Raw genomic sequence first — 20,153 nt, 5'->3', positions numbered from 1 at the left:
AAATGGAGCGGCGCTTTACGATTGGTCACTCCCCTGGGTATCTGAGTGGCGTTCTTTTAGCTGGGTTGTACGAAACAATGGTGGTCAAATGAGAAGAGGTAGGAAAGAACAGTAAGCGAATGTGGGAGACGTCGGTAGTAGCCTGTTTTCAGCTACTCGGTGCGAAGGTCGCGACTCGCCTATTTTCACCGCGTGACTTCATGGAAGTATTCGCAGTTGTGTAATTCATGGCTGTATGTGGGCTAACATACTGTCAGCGTATTCAAACCTAGAGGGGATGATAATTAGAGTGCATGAGACGATTGGGTTCATCTGACTTCTGTACAATGACCAACCTGATATGAAAAACTAGGAGTGGCAAATAGACAATGGGTCAATGAGGCGTACAAACTGTCACACCACAGTAAGGCCCATTTCGTGTAACGAGACTTAACTGTACAATTGTTAAAAATTACCAGTATTAAGTGAGTATTTTTGTCGTGGAAGTAGTTAGCTCAATCCACAGTTGTACCAGACTTCCTAGTGGGCATTTTTTCATTTGACCATTAGTTTGGACTCTCTTCAGCGTCCCAAATGGATTACACATTTACGAAAACCGCAAAGATTTTCCTGGGTTTCTATCCAAGGAGCTCATCGTTCACAACAGATTCCTTCTTGTTGACTGCGAGTGGCGTTGCGAATAACCGATGACCGCATTACCCATCAAGCTCCTCACGTGAACTCTGAAACGGCTTATGAGACACCTAGAGCACTAAATAGCTTAACCGTGCTCGTTTTGGCTGCGTGACGATTCCTACGCACACTATCTCACAGCCACCTTTCATCTCTACACAAAGTACCATGTGCTGGACTGGTGATCTCGAATCAACACTTTTTTCAACAACAGCCATTTCTATTGAAGTACACTGGAAGCGTACCATACTGGGATAGAAAAAATCCAACTAAAGGCTTATTCTTTTGCAGCAACTAACCTTATGCCTTGCACCAAACGCTACGTCAACTTGGAGGAAAGTTTATTCAGGTAAGCCGTGTCGAATGCCAATAGCCTTACATACTTTGTTACTTTTTGGCGTCCTAGGATAAAGCAAATTAGTCCATCCAATAATCTTCTGTGTTGCTCTTAACAGTTCCCTCAGCGTGACTAGCCTGACGAGTTTGTTGCCCTTTTAGCAGTGATTATCGGGACTGTGCCACAAATACTAAGATTAGGAGACTGTATTGGTCAATGGGTGTTCCGGTCTCTGACGTCAACCAATGAGGTGAGCTGAAGCCAATGATGAAAGTGAGCTCATCATAGTCATCATCAGAGACAGCAACTTCATTGTTGACACTGATGTTTCACTGTCCTACAAACGCATAGCTTATCTAGTTATATCTAGAGTGAGAAAAGAAAAGACGGGGGACGTAACTGGTGGTAGCCTACTGCAGATATTCCGTGGTCTCTACCCCTCCAAACGCTTAACCTGACAATTTAGGAGTGAACTGACAACACGAACACCAGTGACATCCATTGGCTTCCATTTCTTGTACTGTCTCCTGTCAGTTACAGTGTAGATCACGGGGACCCCATATTGGAACGCAGACCGCACGAACAACACCTAAACTCTTTGTAATCTCATTCACGCCCTTAGGTCTGTGTTGTTCACCTCGGGGTTTGCACCATTCTGAAGAAGGTACGGAGACCATCACTCGTCCTGGTAGATAGGGTTTTATCATGTTTAGCACGTGGCCGAACCACCGTCGTCCATCGTCGCGAATGTATTCCGCTACTGCTACACAACCTCGTTACAAACTCGTTGATCCCATCCGACATCAGCCACCCATCTGAGGCATTAGCTGTCGAAAACCTGAAGACGCCTCAGACCATCTATCCGCAGGAGCCACGTCACGCAACCACACAACATTACAGCGCTTACTGTAGCCTGGTACACGCGACCCCTGAGGCCAGGTGAAATGCCTTTTTAACACCACACACAAACTGGCAAACGTGATTCTGGCCTCTGAGATTCGTGCACTGCTTCATCAGACGCGACCCCTGAGGCCAGGTGAAATGCCTTTTTGACACCACACACAAACTGGCAAACGTGATTCTGGCCTCTGAGATTCGTGCACTGACTTCATCAGACGCACTTCCATCTACGCTAATACACTCTACCGATGTGTGTGGAATCCTCCACAACCTCTAGTGATTCTTCCTTGCTTGTAAGGTGAGTGTTCAGAGACTGCAACTTCTGAAGCATAACTTTGCACTTTGAAGCTACAAGGCACATACATAAAGGTGGTAGGACGCTGGTCCAATAGGGTTTGTGATTCGCCTTTCAGCGTTCGCTTCATTATTTCATCGACGGCGAAGTTGAACAAAGGAGACAGTGGACATCCTTGTCCTGTACCATCTTCTGTAAGGAGGCTATTGGAGAGCTCACCTTAGATTCACACTCCCAAAAGTATGTTAATATAGGAACCAGATAATGTTCACGAACTTCTGGGGCATACCCTGTTGAGCGAGTGGAGTTAATATATCGAATCGAATCGAATCGTTCAGCTGTAGTACCCTTTCGGTGCCTAACTGCCATGCCACCCGAGGGTTGCAAGAGGGCTGGGATACTGCCAGGTTGCCCAAGCCTAGACAGGGGAAGTCGAGTGGCGGAGGTCGGATTTGAACCACGGACCTTACGGTTAGTAAATTCGCGCTCTAACCACTTGGGCCTTCTTGCCCGATCAACAGAATCGGAAGCACCCCTGAAGGTAAGCAAGACAAGACTGTGAGTTGACTGTACATTTGACGTTGCCCAAGCGCCTGACGAAATGTGAAGATATGGTCGACGCTTCTACTCTTGTGGAAGCATCATTCTTTGTTCATCCAATTAGCAGCAACGGGAATGGCTTGGGTGAGAAGGTATGAAAATCAAAAGAATAGCCCTCATCTGATCCACTCAGCGTGTAGTTGAGAAAGGTCTCTCTTACGAATACTGAGTATCGCCTGTTGTTTTCCTCCAGGTCTTTTCATCACTGTTGAAATAACTGGCTAATGGGGTTGCTTAAGTACCGTAGTACTACCCACTGTCTGCCTACGGCTGCATTAATGAATCTGTCCTACTGTTCCATGGGACTGCCGTCATGGCTATGCTGGTGGTAAGTTTCCAGGGGTTCGCGTCTCACTTCGCCACAACAAACGTGATCCACCGTAGCAGCCGTCAGCAACGTCACATTCCACCCCATATCCGATGTGACCAATTGGCCGCCTGGATTAGGGAGCGAATGAAATTGCTTGCCTGGAAAACTAAGCGCTTCGTCCACAATCACTGGTGCAACCATTTCGCACTTTACTTGACTGAAAAACGGTGGTAAAAGCTAAAAGAAAGTCAAAACTGTTTCAAATGTGGATGTGACGACAAAATTCCACCACATTGTAGCTCCGATGTTAAGTGCTATAGATTCAAACCTGATATTATCACCTGTCGGTACGAAAATGTGACCTATTTACTGGTATTTGTGTCCATTGAAATGATCCCAGCAGTATGATGTCGAGTGATGCCATCAGACTGTATACAGCAGGCTAGACCGAGGTAGTTTGATGCTTCCATTGTTTCTTTTTGTGATATCAGGTTTGTCTTGGGACATCGGCTACAACTACTATAGGCTTACATTGTTGCAGTAAGGCAATTGCGAAAATTCTCCTAGAGGAACCAGGCTGGAATCTGAGTGACACTTATATTTTGTGTCATTGGGTTGTAAATCTGTTTAGCTGTTAGTTTAACTGTTAGGCCGAACTTACTTACCGTATGATAAGTTTCCCTCATATCCATGGCGCGCTAACACACTCTGATCCAAATGCAATCTCCCTAATTTCAGTGGTGCACCACTTGAATACCAACAGGATCTCTGGACTCAGACCCCCAACCTAAATGGGATGATGCCTCCCCAAGAATCCTGGACAGATTCCAAGCCTGTTCTTTCTCATGACTATATTTATATATCTCATCCATATGTGATTACGGATTAACGACAAACAGCCCTATTTTCTATTTCCCAAATTTTAACTATACTTTCCCCCCTTGAGTTTTCAATTTTGCCGTTTGTACGCTTTCAATTTTTCACTGTATGTTTGTTGTAACTACTGTCCCCGCCTCAGCGTCTTAGTGTTGGAAAAAGAACCCCCAACACGGAATACAAGGGGGTTATATTGCGAACAAACGAGTGCAAAAGTTACAGGAACATCGCGACATTTAAAGTGCGCTTCTGACCTTGAATCCAGGGTCTCTGATCGGCGTTGGGTTAACACTAATCATCGTCCTTTCGGCAGCTGATTTTTCTGCACTGGTTCACAGTTTACCTGCTACGGTTTTGGTGGGGTTTGAGGGTCTCAGTAAGTTTCGTGCATTCAGGAATCTGTCCTTTTTGACAATCTTACGCGTAGTTCCACCAAAATACTGTTCAAAAGTGTCGATTAGTAATTTGAAAGGTAACTAATGCTAGCAGCTGAGGCTGCATGAGGCTTCCTGTAAATTAGATTGGAGATTTTGTGACACGCGACGCATCACCTGTGAAACTCCCGCTTTTTGTTAGACGCTAACAGCCTTATCATTATTATTGTTCCTTTTTTGGCGATACCCAGCATGACTGACTTCTTCACTGCAATCTACAGGCTTTCCTGAGCGATTGTCACCCCCAGTGTGACGTGGAGATGCACCGATTGCCTAAGTCAATATTCTGTCGTCCCTAGGTGAGAAGTTGAACAGCTAGGTACTTTCCATCCGTTTAAAACAAAATCTAGGGGGGGGGGAGGGTTGCGTGCACTGCGAAACGAATTTCATAGGTTTTTCAGAAACTCAGCGGCTAGGATGGCGCTGGCTAGCAATTGTTTGGGGTAATCAAATCCAAACCAAACCTTGCCAGGCTAAGCGTGGTCGAATAAACGACTGACGCATCAGCCGCACAGTCTGGCGAAAACTAATCTCGTTTTCATTCTATCGTAAAAATTTCGCTATGGATTAGGTAGTTTTCGTTTCAGAAGAGATTGGTAAACACTCGGTGGTTCTATAACTGGGTGATATTTCACTTTTGACACAAAACCTTTTTCGGCCCAAATGAGTAGCTGACCAAGTTGGCCAGAGGCAGACAGAACTAATCAGCAAGACCTCTTTTCATTGGCACACTAGGTCAGTGTTCAACGTCAGCTAAGAAGTCATGTCGGTTAGTGTGGCTGCTTTAATTTTACGGTTGATGGTTTGCGGGATTTTAAAATAATTTTTCATCTCGATAAGTACACTCATTTGCACATTAATCTGATTTCACGAAAGACTCAACTGAATCTCTTATTTGCAATACTTTTCAACTGAATGTGCTGGACAAAGGCCGCCTCATGTTGATATCCGAGATATCGCAGTATATTCTCATAAGGGAAACCACACACAAGGTTGTTGACAGTTCTTCGACAGCTCACAACCGGTTTCGCCTTTCTTGGGGTGAGCTCAGGTACTTGATTTACCGGTCCAAGACGCATCATTTGACGATTCATTGTGGGTGTCACTGGTAAATTTCGTCGGTTTGTAGGCGCTATGACAGCTTAGGAGGGGGATGCAATTAAGTGGAATTTTCGGCCGATCGAGCACGCTGATGATTCGTCTTCACGCGCACCACCACGTGTCAGCTCAACTGATTTCAAACAGTTCTCCACGTGCTTCCCAGTGCTATGCCTTCTATTGTATTTACAGTTGGATGCTCAGCGATTTTTACTGCCTCGGCCATCAGTCTCTGTGGCGTGAACTGTAGTCCCTACCTCAAAACTTCAACATTTCTGAGTCCTTCAGCCAGCAATGCTCGATATTCATCTGCGTTTCTCGGTGGCCGTGAACCTCCTTAGGTAGATTATGGGCTATTCGTGAGCGTATCTGCTTCGCTGCGTGACCTTTGACCAACAGAAACCTAAAATCAAAACGCTCACTGCAACTGCTCGCTCATTTCGGTATACTTCAGTTGACTGTCCCATTCTGGCGCTTGCTTCGCCCATCAATTAGATCAGTATTTGGTTGTTCCTTGTTCTGTCATCATTATCATCATCACCGACAGCATGACATCAGTGTTCAACACTGATGCTTCTCTGCCGTAAAAATCGTTCAGCTGTAGAACCCCTTCGGTGCCTCTCTGCCACGCCACCAGAAGAAAGCACGAGGGCTGGGATACTGCCAGGTTGCCCGAGCCTAGACAGGGGAAGTCGAGAGGCAGAGGTCGGGTTCGAACCACGGACCTTTCGGTCAGTAAGTTCGCGCTCCTGGGCCAGTTCGCCCAAAAAGAAACATTGATAGTGGTTGCGTGATTGCTTAGCACTGGATGCTGTGCATACTTCCAACGACGGGTGCCTTCCATTCTGTTATGTCTGCGCATGATCTATCTCAAACGAAGCTATCACAACGGGGGGGGGGGGGGCGAGATAGCTCAGTAGTTAGAGCACGAATTTATTGACCGGAAGGTATGTGGTTCGAATCCGACCTCTGCCTCTCGAATCCCCTGTCTAGGCTTTGACACCCTGGGAGTATCCCAGTCCTGGTGCTTCCTTCGGGTGGCATGGCAGCTAGGCACCGCAAGGGTATTACAACTGAACGAGTCTTTTTATCACAACTGATGCGAACGGAAGTTTGCAGTACGCACTGGTGTGACCCACGCTTATGAATAAGAATGCACCTGCTGAGGTTAATGGAAATAAAAGACCGTTTAGAAACGAGACGACTATATTGACGACAAAAACATCTTTTGGACAGAATTCTTAATCACATTCTTCTGTCCCCAGCTTATTTGAAGCCGAACATTTAGTTCATTGTATCTAGATGCCAGACATAATACTGCCGCTAGGCATTGTTTATCGAGCAAAGCGAATTCGCCAGGAAAACTGGACCTTACCGCAATGTGGTGGTCTATGCTGAACTATACTGGAGAGTGCACGTTTGACACTCACCGAGTCTCCCATTCCAGCTTAGTCAATGGGCGGGGGTCTGATCAAGCCTCCTGGTCCTCCAGGTCGGGCTTTGGAACATAAGCGACGACTTGTTCCTTAGAAATGTAAGCTAATCTGACGGTCTTACGCCTACCGCCACTGGTTGGGCTTCCGAGCCAGCCGTGAACGCTACAACGGTCGTCGCGTGGTGCTATCAGCCGTGTGACTTTAGTTGACATCTACCTAGGCTCATTCTTAAACGCTAACCATTCCGTTCACTGTTGACTACCAATAGGTGCAATATATACGGTTGACTCGGCCGCCTTAGCCACTTTGAAATCATCCTTCAAACCCCTACATCCAGTCTGACAGCTTTTAACGTCCACGCCCTGAAACTGGACAAAAACGTCTCCCTACGCGTACGCAGGACTCGCTTTTTATTGATGTTTACTGTCTATCCGAAATGAGGATTCAGAACCCAAGTACGTTTGTGGAACTGAATCCCCCTCCGCCATTGGCTTCCGGCTGCGAACCTCCGGTGATCTGGAAGCTGTTGCTGATTCTTCTGGGTTTGGTATTGGTAACCTACCGGCCGAATGACCTATGATTGGATGGCTGTCCGTTGATAGACGCTATGCGGTGTCTGTGAGCGTATCCTGTAAACGCCAATAACAGCTGAAGGTTCATACTACCTGCTTACGCTTCAGACAAAATATAGCTCTGATACGCTCAGTGTTTATGATGCTCTGCGCGCTTTGCTACGACGAGGTGAGAGCTCAAATACTGTCGAGAATATGAAGTACTTCTAAGAATATGAACGACCAAGTGAGCAGACTTAGAGTTGCCCAGGCTGATTGGGTGGTTATTTAATACTGTAATTAGAGACACGGACAGCGGCGAGCGCCTACTGAAGTTATGTACTGACCGCAGACTTTCTGTACAGTACTAGCTTCCTAAACAACCGAAGTCGCTCGATCACATGGTGCCCTCTGATTGCAAACCAACCTCCAATACAGGTAAACCGCATCGTCAGTTACTAATTGTCTCTCGTTCTCGAACGCCCACGTGGATCTAGATCATGCGTTTGTTCTTTGCTGCTTCCCATAGTCGCGGAAGATGCACACACCTCGCTTGATCATTGAAAAGCTCTCGTACCCTTATGTGAAGCAAGTCTACCGGAACCAACGACTGAAATACCTTTCAGACAAAACGTTTTTTTCACTTTCTTACTGGGAAGTACTGTCGACAACCCTGCAACATGCTGAACACTCCACAAGTGGAATCGTTTCACCAACCATGCTCAGGCACTGGATCTCGATCAACACTCCAAAGTTGTTCGAAGCTCGGAAACGTAGTCCACTTATTTGATTGTACAATAGCGCTAGACAAACTTAGACTTCAGGTGAAAATCTGCAAATACATGGAACGAGACGCTTGGTGGATCCATAAGTCTGAAGAGGTGTTGGAGGCGAGAATCTCTGGGAATGTGTGAACCGCTCCAGCTGATACGCGCAACGGGCAAAACGAATTCTCCGGTGAGCGGAGCAATTGCTGATGATAACATCGTGCCCAGATGCGAAAAGAGCAGCGCCGGAATAGTTGGGCTGAACACTTTCAAGGCCAATTTAAATGGGCACCTAAAATCGCTCAGCCAGATTCCCAACCTGTAATGCAGCCCAGAACAGTGAAAGTGGCGCACCCTACGACTTCGGAAATAAGCGAATGCCTTTGGTCCCTAAAGAGTCAGAGCTACCGGTCCTGATGGAATCTCACCACCTCAGTTCACAGTTGGAAGCAGATCCTCTGTTGGTACTTGACTAACTTATTTGCCACTATCTAGGAGGCTACCGCCCCAACTAAACGGAGTGAGCCGTTGGTGGTGCCTGTTCTCAAAAAGGGTGCTGGCAGTGAGCGTTGCAGCCACAGAGGAATTAGGCCGACCGTGTCGTAACCAGACTCCCTGCGTAATTTAGTTTGTCATCTTACGAAAGGGCGTGAAGACGGGGCCAGAGAACGGCCTAGAGTGGGCTGTGGCCCACATTTTCATGATCGGTCAGGTGTTAGAGAAACGACACGCAAAAAGCACACCACAGTCTTGGTGTAACTTGACTACAGGAGTACGTTCGATTCTGTCGACCGTTAGTTCTTCTCAATAGACTTGATCCATAAGTTCGCGAATACCATGCGCTACTTGTATTCACATACTTGTGGGTGATAGAGTGTATGACGAGATGAACCGAAAACTAGAATTCTCCAAAACCCGTGTTCAGATCTCTCCGAGCCAGCAGATTACAGACCTGGAATATACAGACGACATCGATATGATTCTGTCCTCGTTCAGAACTCTGACATGCCAACTTCCACCTAGAGGACTGTACATATATCCTCGAACATAATCAGCGACGAGGTCCAACCACAGTACCATACAGTTCCTACCTCTGTTCGATTCTGTATGCCATACGGAGATCTAGTAGCTCAGCGCATCCTAACTGATGAGAGCTAAGTCTTCGGTTGTCCTCAGGTGTGACTGCTCCATTCTAAGTAGGGCTTCGCCAATTCGAAATTTCGAGACCGGATAGACCTATCATGAGGGGCTATGAAAAGCTCCCAAATAACCGGTAGGCATACCTCACTCCACTCAAGTACGGTTAGTGACGTGACACTGGTCTTGGTAAGCAGCAGGGTCTAGAATACCATGATGATCTAAAGTGCAGAAGACAAATTGTCATCTGTTTCAACACGTGCTTCCGAAGCATTACAGATGTACTGTAGACACCGGACCAGCAACGTCGGGTTTCCCACAACAAACTATACGCTCACAAATTTGACAATGATACGCTACCTGATGAGCGTGGTCACACACTTTGTGGGCCGGGTGTTCACTCCATCATATCATTCAGAGGTCCGCTCCGACTAAATACAGCAAGGAGGACACGACCTACAGGGGAAACGTGGGAAGCCTGATAACGGGGCTTGGATATGTTGGTTTATGCCCTGCGAAGTCAGAGTATCGGAGTCCCACACTACCAGCCTACACTGTGAAGCCCTGTGGCCGATTGAACTTACTCCTAGCCCTTATTCCACCACCTGCTCATTGTTTTTACGCCTTATATCATAAGCGATCTTCCGCATCCTGCACTTTCGGATTGGCAAACCGAACTAACGGGCAAGTGTACGTAGTTCATGGGCGGAATGTGGGAAATGAGTAGAGAAACAAAAACCCGAGCCATTCAACCGTCACCCCCGGGGAGTATGGGCGCCAAGCCACCTATTCGGAGCACTAAGAGTATCAGTGGCACACCACGGTAAGAAATTCGCGCGTTAACCTCAGCAATTTTTGAGCTGTGGGAGATGGTTGGAAGGGACACCGCTCATCAGCATCCGAGTTTCGCTATCTGTCACTAAAATACCAGTAGAAATTACCACAAGCCTGGTAAACCATGACATCGAGGCAGGTTGGACAGGAAAGTGAAAACCATTCACCTTGGTACGCAATCAGACCTTGCAGCGTCAAACCGGTGGGGGTTCTCGTAGTTCGATACACCAAATTAGTTGGCATATTAACAGATGTCTTGTCCTCGGGGAGTGATAAGGGTTAACCGATACTAAATAGATAACTTAGGCTCTATCAAATGGATAGCGGATAAAACGGAACATGCGACCGGATGCAAACGAGCACGTTTATGTAACCGAAGACACATCTGGGAGGCGGATAGAAAATGAGTTAAAAATGTCTTTTTACAACAATGTGAAATGGTAGAGCAAGCAGGAATGGTGGGGCGATAGTAAGATAAATGCGTTCGAGGGGCAATCTATGCAAAGAAAAATTAAGACCGGGCAGTGTTGGTGGCACTCGTCGGAGTCGTGGCATTTGGACGAGGCGTGCCACTCGATGTTCGGCTCTCAGGGGTATGCCAAGTCAACCGTTCCTCATAGAAACGAATCACCACCTGGGGGCATTTGATGTTCGCCTCACGAGCAGGAACCAAATCTGCTTCATCAGAGTCTTTCCTACAAGAAAGATCAGAAGCTAAATGACCATTTGCATATCAGTGACCCCCACGGATGTTGGTGGAATCTAACAAGACGTCCTTTAACAATACATTAGCATCCACTTGTCCTCATGGACCAGAATTTCTGACCAAAGTAGTAAATTGTGAATATCATCAAAGCATTCAAGCTGAATATTTGGCAACCAAAACAGTATCTCCATGGTCCTTGTTTTATCAAACTGACCGAGCATGTCCCGCTCTCCATGTTCAGCATGATAACTGACAGGATAAGATTGGATCCGGGCGTTACTCATGTGGATACAAGAAAACCATGGATCTTGTCAAAGAGGGAAACAACGCATGGGTTGCAGCGCACCCTTGCTAGTCACCAGCCAAGAGGCAAAGATACGCTTTGGCTACTATCTGTTAAGTGTGGGAAAACATCAAAGCTACATGGGTTATTTTAAATATTCCAAATAGACAACACAAAAAAGTGACGCGACGAACCATTTCATCAGAAACATCAGCTCTCCGCTGGAGTCTGTCGCCCCGATGATTCGCTCAGCCTTCAGGCCTCGCCCGAAACCGCGTGTTTTGCCAGCGCTTTTGGGGGTCTTCGTCTGCAAAAGAAAAAAGTATACGGTGCAACATCAGTGGTGGGGCGAAGACTCACGCGTCACGGTCATCCGTATGCCATGATGATGGACAGTATTATTTCTCGTAAAGTCCGCAAACTTGCACGTCTCTGATCACACGTGCGTGAAGTGCATTTACTGGTTCATGTCACAATTAAGCGTATGCATGGGCACACATTTCACTTGGCAGATGTGTGAACATAGGTCACCAACTCAAGGGTATCCCAGATACTCAAACGGCAAACAGTTCGAAGAATCATCTAAGGTACCCTGTACCAAACTCTCCCGCCGGTGAAACATATGCCTCCCTCCCCCAATTCTAACCAAAAACGATCTGATATAAGGTGGTCTTTTCTAATAATGGCCCATGCAGAGACAACTGTACCAAAAAAGATCCGCCGGGGCTGACTGCCAACTCTGGCTGTGGATCTTCACCAGTGAGGACGATCCTTTCTCATCATACACCGCCTTTCAAGTTCCTTGTTCTAATTGTATGGGTAAGTCCTTGGAAACTTTTACTACTCTCCCACTAGTTCATGTGATCTAAAACTCCTTAAGGGATGGGATCATGTGCGTATATCATTAGGGAGTGAAACGTTCGGTTAGTTGCTAACGTCTCTAAATTTCGAATTACTGAACTCAGTGGATCCCTAAACCGAGGTTCAAATGAACCCTAGTGATAGTGAGTCTTGTGGTCACGTAGGATACGACCACAAGTAAATTGAGTATAAAAACTGCAAGCTACAGTTGTGCCAGTATAGCGACGTCGAACGGGGGGAAACACAATTAGAGTACTCATAAAATAGACCCTTTTCAATCGTACACTGCTTCCCACACCAGCCACGAAGAATCTCGCAATTCCGTCCCCTGAAAGGACACCCCAGAACGGGCTCAAGACCTTTCGTCATAGCATTATCCTGATCTATAGGACCATTGTACTGTTGAAAAATAATGAAACTGTACCTTGGAATCGTCATCCGGTTTTCCAGCTTCATCGCCTGCAGCATCCGCAGCTGCGTCGGCGTCTGATGGTACGGCGGCACGCTTCTTCTTGGGGGGCTCACTAACGTCCTCATTCTGTTTTTGTGCGCTTTGAGGTGTAGAGGGCGCACCTTTGGGACGACTTCGAGGGCGTCCGGCATCACCGCCGGAAGAAGACCTAGCCGGACTTGCTCCAACTGGCTTTTCACGAGCACGCTTTTCTTCGAATTCCTGAATACAAGAGCACGTACGTGTCAACAGGGAAGTGGGTTAACAAGGAAAGGTAGATGGCAAAAACAGTTCGTACATCGTGGAAACATCGTAGCCTGAAGAAAAACACACCAGCGAACTACACTCACCCGCGAAACTGGTAGTGGACTGTTCAAGAGTTTTCTAAAAACTTCTTAGTAGCATACCGTGGCAAGAAAAACACTTACTGTTCTGTCACACTAGAAATGGACTGCTGTGATATTAAAGGAACATCCCAAACTGATAAAAGTAGACAGCTTCGACAAGAACCCCGAGATCTCATCTGACAAGGATGACAGAGCTGCACAAAAAAAACGGAAGTCGTCCACATGAGATCACCAAACATGTAGTGTTTGTGAACGAACTTTTCGAAACGGGCATCTAGATCCACTCGGTCACAGATTCATTAAGTGCCTTGTAATTACTTACTGCCATGATCAACTGGCCAATCTACCAGTTCGCCCTGGACCCTACACTCATCCTAAGAGTGCTCCGTGTTACTGATAATCACTTTTCAACACATACTTCGCTTCCGTACTGAATCCAGTGTTACAGCAAGAGTAGCTTGTCGTGATTGCTTCTTAGTGCGATTAAAACCGGCCCGATACAGTCCATCGAGACGATTGATTTCGAGATACCTGCACGCCGCTTACGCACAGATGTTGAGGTCAGGATCGATAAAAGACAAACGGGGTCGTCAGTCCTGACGGATGGGCTTACGAGTGTTATCAATGGAGGAGGGGAGAAAAGTATGAGAGAAGTATCAGTAATAGCCTGTTTTCACTGACCCGTCCTGCTGCATACAGCTAATGACATCAGGCGGGCCGATATGGCATGACAGTATTTTTAGTTACAGGGGTCAGGGCTCTATGTGGGCCGGGACCTGCGACAACTGACCAAACTGGTATAACTCTGCAAATGTCCACGGACGCCTCTCGGCACAACTCAATGGGTTAGGGAGGCACACGAACCGTTACAGCACGGTAGGAGCCAGTCCCTCCGCGACAGTCCATGTTACTACCTTACGCAACAGTACTTCCTTACGATTTCGCCAACGATGAACAGCGATCACTCTGACGATTACCGAGCCCGTCAAGAAATTGCTGGACGTGGATGTTATAAGGCTTGATCACTCTCTGGTATATCTAACGGCAGCTTTTACCGAAACAAAAGGATGAAACAGTAAACTTAGCACCGTTTGTAGCTGAATGCACGAAGCACATGGAAACCCTTAGGGTACCAGATTAAACACTGGAATGTGCAGGTTAGACACCAAAGTAGGACTGCCACAATAGCAAAAGCAATGTGACCGCAAAAATTTTGCTTAGTAAATTCCTGGAAGAGATGGAACACGTATCGCGAAGGCCATATACATCAGGTCTGACTCCTTTAGATTAGTTGGTTAACAGTGAGTATACTACTCGGAGTCCCCGAGAATGAGCTTGGGTCACCCAAGGACTGCCTGTAATGTCCAGATAACCGGTTCAGGGTTTTACTATATGAACTAACACTACAGATACCGAGAAGCCAGGAATCAGTAGCGAGTTACTGTCTGACTATCATGCCACAGCTTGCTACCCTATTTTTTTGAAGACCTGATACGGTGCATAAGACCTGAATGATGCAAGCGAGCTTGGATGCAACAGGGGTATTCGTTTGCGGCACTCCACTTACCACTGGACCAAAATTGCAGCAATTTGTTGATCAGGACGGAAGTGAACCGATGTAACACCATTTCCGGGAAGCAAGTGCCTCCACTTGTAATGATCTACGAACGCCCGGCTTTGGAGCTTGAGTGCGATGTTGGTATTTAGCTCGCAGGGTGGCTGAAGCGACTATTGAATGCGGGGTACCTGCTTAGAAATCCATCAAGAATTATTTCATCCGTAACACCCTTGGGGTGCCGACCAGCCATACAACCCGAAAAGGCACGAGTAATGAGTACTGCCAAGCTGCCCAAACTAAGAAGACAGCAGTTGAGATGCCCGGGTTGGGTCCGAGGGGGCCTCCAGATCAACAAGTTCACACCATAATTACTGAGCCATTTCGAACCTAAGAGGGCTGAAATCAGGGAGCGTGTTCAGTGGCAAGCCAAGTGACGGATACCAGGTGCTCGATTCTAAAGGTTACTCGAGCACCACTCGAATTTATCTTTAGTGCGGAGGCCTTTACCATAATCTGAAAAGCATCTAGCAATCCCTCTGGTATGGGACAAACACACCAGATGAAACTCACCCAAGCTAGGGAAAATAGGCCTCTAGTTGTTACGCTGTACGACCGCGTAATATCACCTTCACAGCGAACCTTAGAGTGATGCCCGGCTGTAGACCAGCGACAACAACCACAGTGGCAACTGGGGACGAAGAAAGCCCAGAATCCCTGACTATGAACGGTGAGACTTACTTAATGGAACTGGCACAAGTTAGAGACCTAAGAAAACACCTCAATTAGATCACCTGAACAAACGGTGCATACTTTAAAAAAATATACATGCCTTTCACCGGAATAGCCAAATGGCATAGCTGATGGGAGTCATCCTTCATATCAACTTGGCCTCACAAATCATGAGGTGCAGTTTGACTTCAGTCTCCCTTACGGCTACCTTGGGGTGTTTCAAATCACTGCTGGATTAGGATCAAAACCTACTCGACTGGGCTACACTGTTCCTATCACAAGGTACACAATCCTCTGTAACATTGAAAAAATAGTTCAGCTGTAGCATACTTCAAGTGCCTAACTGCCGTGTCACCAGAAGGAAGCACAAGTGCTGGGATACCGCCAGGTCGCCCAAGACGAGATAGGGGAAGCCGAGATGAAAAGGTCGGGTTCGAACCACGGACCTTCTGGTCGGTAAACTTGCGCTTTAACCACTCAGCCATCTCACCATCCGCACCCCTGATTCCCCGAAGACTGCACTGAAGCGAAAGCTTGCACTATTTTTTTACTCACCCCTCCCCCCAGGATGCGTTCACGAGATCAGGCTGCGCCTATTGGAGCTACCCTGGATCGAGTAAGATCGTGGCAGTTTACATGTGGTCCATATTTCCTTACTCTGACTATAGGTTGAAGCACCCCTTGGGGGCGTTTGAAAAGCTCATGGAGGCTCTAACCGAACACAAAGCAACTTGAATGGTAATAAGACATAGTCGCTCGGAAAACCTACTTGGGCATACTTACTACGGAACTACAAACATCAGTTGTCATCATCATCATCATCGACAACATGACGATGTATGTATGCAGTTCAAACCTCAATAAAACACTAGTTGCGGCCGAAGGAACAGCGTGGACTGGTGATACCACTTATGATGTGAAGGTGGCATACCCTGAATCTCCAGAGTCGTAAAGACTGCTTGGGTGTACGGCCGAGGTGCCCTTGCAAGCACTGAAAAGACGTCTTCGGTTGCCTTAGAACCACCGCTCGATCAGTCGAGCTACATAGGTTGGTAGGTATTCTGTGATTGTTCGAAGACGTTGCAGGCTATGAGCGCCGACAGATGCTAACTCGTCCCGATTGTCAGTTTCTATCTAAACTGTCTGAAAATAGTCAGGTGTAAGCACAACACGAAGGCGACAACATTAAATTCACAGTCAGCCGACTGACCGGTTTTCAGGTGCAAACTTCCAGTTTAGACTTTGGAAATTCCTCAGCTTCTTTTGGGAAATCCAGATGGTAGGAATCCCATGAGAAACTAACAGCCATATTTTGCGATATAGATAGATTTAGTACTTGAAATTACTGTTGTACCAATTTTCACCTTGGATGGGACCCAACCCCCGAGCACAAGCATTACTAAAATACCACACAATGCGGCATCATCCGTTTGCGAGCGCGAAGTCGCTGCGAACCATGATGACTACTACTGAAATCACGTATGTGCCGAATGCATCTAGGCTTCTGCATTGCTGCGGCTCACACAATGGACTTCAAAAGCAGGCGGTCCGCGGGCGACTGAATCACTGCAGCTGCGGTGCATATGACGGCTCTTCGGTGTAGGCTAACAGCAACTCGTGGTGTACGAATTGCTACTGGGTAAGATGGCAATCAAGGAAGTGCAGCTGTGAGAATCATCTGAGGAATCCACTTGTTACGCCGGATCTCGAGTGAAAAAGGTGGTACGTTAGTAAATGTCGTGTGTAATCGGTTGCAAGAAAAACGAACGCGTTTAGGCAGTTCAATCTAAATTAGGTCCGAAGCCGCCGTTTGTAGCCAAAGTGCACAATGTTGAAATAAGTTGAACCACAAGCAGCCTGTGACAGAACGCCAGGTTTACTGGGACCTCATATACCACTTACCTTTGAAACAAACCACTCTGAGTTTCCGATGCCGAAAAGACTGCTGCTTACCTTCAGCGAAGTACCGTGGATCATGACTGATACAAAACATATGGGGTTGACGACAGACCAACTAGGGTCATACTGATTGTTGTCCCACGTACAGCGGGAAATACACACAACGACAAGTTACCGAGTTTCGGGAGCATCCAAGTCGCTAGGACATTGTTCCCCCGCATCAAAATGATAACCGCAGATCCCCTGAGTCTGAATGGACTTACTTGAGTCAAGTTAATCAATTTCGTGTGGTGAGATGTGTTCAATCAGTTTCCCAAAGCTTTTCAACTGTTTTGACAAATTCTGCAACCCAACTCAGGAGTCGACTTGCGAAGTGAGCCGTAGTACATCCATCCCCCGAAAGCCCCATACCTCAGCACTGTGTAAGCCCCAAAAAATTCACACACGAACTATGCGAGAACGAGGCTTGTCAACCTGATCTCAATCGCCACAAAGCTGCCCTATCATTGCGATCTTACTATCTCATGAAATCTAAATATGCATTCCTGGTTACTCGAGCGGCTAGGTCGCGATCGTATTATAGACGAGCGTAAAGGGCATTCACAGACCACTTAAGGAAGCCCGACTTCACTTATAACCGGAACTCAAATTATACGTAAGTTATGTCCGCTTACTCGGACTGTCTTCGGAAAACAGATAGGCGATCAGAGCGCCAAATTAACCAGCGTCATTTCCCCTTGGGATGTGCGAAAAGTGAAACTGTCCACGGAAGGTTCGAATCCAAGCAGGTACTATCCAAACACCTGAACTCCAGATGCTACATTTTAGCCGCTTATTCTTACATTAAACAAAACGTTGCTGTTTCCTTTCGTGAGGAAGCTTCAGCGCAAACGATTCCAGCAAACATAACAAAATCCAATGGAATAGCCCAGTTCCAGTCCCACTGCACCGTTTTCCAGATGTGAAAGTGAAATTGCCCGACTGTCCTTACGATGAATCCAAGTAAAACAAGTTCGCCGTCAATCAAGCTCAATCGAGCCATTAAAAAACCTTGTTGGACGAAGGTCCTTGGGGCGCCAAAACGAACCCACCCAATAAGGTAAGTTATCGTGGAGTGGCAAAACATATCGTAAATTCGTACAGTTAAAGGAGCTCACTTTTATTAGCTCTGGGCAGTCGAGATTCTCCTCAGGTTCCCATGTATTATCCTCATCTGGGTAGCCTTTCCACTTCAGGAAATACTCCTTCCGACCTCCACGGATTCGGACTTTCAGAATTTTTTCAACCTGAAATTCTTCTTCACCTCCATCGCTACCCTCCGACTCGCGACCATCCTTTGCCGCCATTTCGCGATGCCTTCGAGTGCCGCCGGAGAAATTCGAATCGCCGGCGCGGGTGAACTTAAACAAACCACGGAATCACGGATTCACGGATTGGTGCACAGGATCGAGGCTTTTGCCAAAGTTTTCCGGTCGGTCAGTGGCTGTCGTTCACCTGAAAGGCACAAATGAAAAAAGGGTGTAGCACTGCTGTTTATGTTCTCAGCGCGGGGTAGTATGCTTTCCAGCGCGAGGATTCCCATAAATAAGTGTGTAAATGTGCTTTAGACCGGGTTCTAGAAGCAGCGTGTGGCGTTTTGTACGTTTGTTTTACTTCCATTATAACAATACGTATTTCATCAATTGCATAATCGTTTTTTGTTTGAATACGAAAAACTAAAATAACGCGCACTTGTACAATTTCACGAAATATAGGCGTGGTCACGTGCTTCAACTCTCTCTTCTGATTTCGCTCGGGCTTGCAGCGTTCATTCGCGAACCTCGTGTGCTAACTCTGTTATCAAAACATTTCAGACTATCTTCGGAATCTATTGTATGTGGGAACTGTTCAGGAGAAGACCCCTGGACCGCCATAATTGGATTATTGTTTATTCGCTGACCTGAGCCAACGACGAACTATTTTAAAGAGAACAATTGTTAGTGAGTCTGTTCCCTCTGACCTCTTTATTACTGTATACCCAACCTAGCGTTATTGTTTTTATTTCTTTGCCACACACCCGGTAAACTAACTTTTTGGGTATCCAGACCACCACAAGCGTGAACAACCGCCGGAGGATGGTCATTCCGGGCACCTACTACCCGAAATGAGAAAACATTTTGTCTAATGAATGTGTGTGCTCTGAGCCTGAAATTTTTCTTACCACATCCCCCCGTGTGTTTGATAGGTCAACGATGGAAAACCTGTCTGCCAAGCTTTGTTCAAACAGGGCATGAGTAAGAATTAGGTCTCCTTGGAGGCGACGGTACTCCAGAGGAAAGAGATCAAGCATCGCGAGACGCGTTTCGTAGTCCACGGATTTGAGGCCGGCAACCATTCTCGTAGCGGCCCGCTGGACACGCTCAATGAGGCTGACGTCTTTCGTGCGTTCTGAGTAGACAACTTGGTTAGCATACTCCAGGAGCGGTCTGACGTAGGCACCATAGAGTATTTGGAAGTCCATGCGAGTGATACGGGAGAAGGTGCGTCGGATCATCCGTAAAATGGCGAATGCCTTTTGGGCCGACTTCTCATGGTGTAGTGAGAAGAACGAGTTTGAGGGGACCCAGATCCCCATCTCTTTTTGGCATTTATCCTCATGATGTTTTCTGACCCTTTCTCACCATGCATGACAGAGGCATTCGTTGAGTCCCATGCAAATGACATATGGACGCACTTTTCGTCATTTAGAGGAAGTTGCCAGTCCAACGAACACTGCTTTTCAGCGTCTACATCCATCTGGAGGACACTAGCATTGGAGCTTCAGGATTTCAAGTCGTCCGCAAAAAGGATACATGGACTTGAATTCCTGGAGTTTCAATGCTAGAGCCCTCTAAATAGATGTAGACGCTGTAACCAAGGTTACAACGAGAAAGTTCAATGCTCCAGGCTGTGATAGGGAAACATGGATTTACAATGGTACACTAAACCCGCAACTTGAAGTAGTTCAAGAATACATAGGGAGACTGACTCCTCCGACGGAGACATATATGCGCAGATATATCGTAGGAAACCGTTCACCCGTTAACCTATTCC

General features: G+C 46.8%; 1 protein-coding gene across 1 annotated transcript; it reads right to left on the bottom strand.

Annotated features, from left to right (window-relative positions):
* Positions 1-10,589: 10,589 nt before the first annotated feature.
* Positions 10,590-19,614, bottom strand: T265_07429 (hypothetical protein; the record flags this gene model as incomplete). The annotated part of the gene is made up of 5 exons (XM_009172947.1): positions 10,590-10,942; positions 11,431-11,543; positions 12,522-12,770; positions 18,239-18,481; positions 19,282-19,614. The coding sequence occupies 5 exons, from the start codon at positions 19,612-19,614 to the stop codon at positions 10,759-10,761; spliced, it is 1,122 nt and encodes a 373-aa protein (XP_009171211.1).
* Between the last annotated feature and the right edge of the window lie 539 nt (positions 19,615-20,153).

Source organism: Opisthorchis viverrini (assembly GCF_000715545.1).
Source record: "Opisthorchis viverrini unplaced genomic scaffold opera_v5_173, whole genome shotgun sequence".
Taxonomy (NCBI): Eukaryota; Metazoa; Platyhelminthes; class Trematoda; order Opisthorchiida; family Opisthorchiidae; genus Opisthorchis; species Opisthorchis viverrini.
The sequence above is the reverse complement of the archived record's forward strand: the minus strand, read 5'-3'. Positions and strand labels throughout refer to the sequence as shown.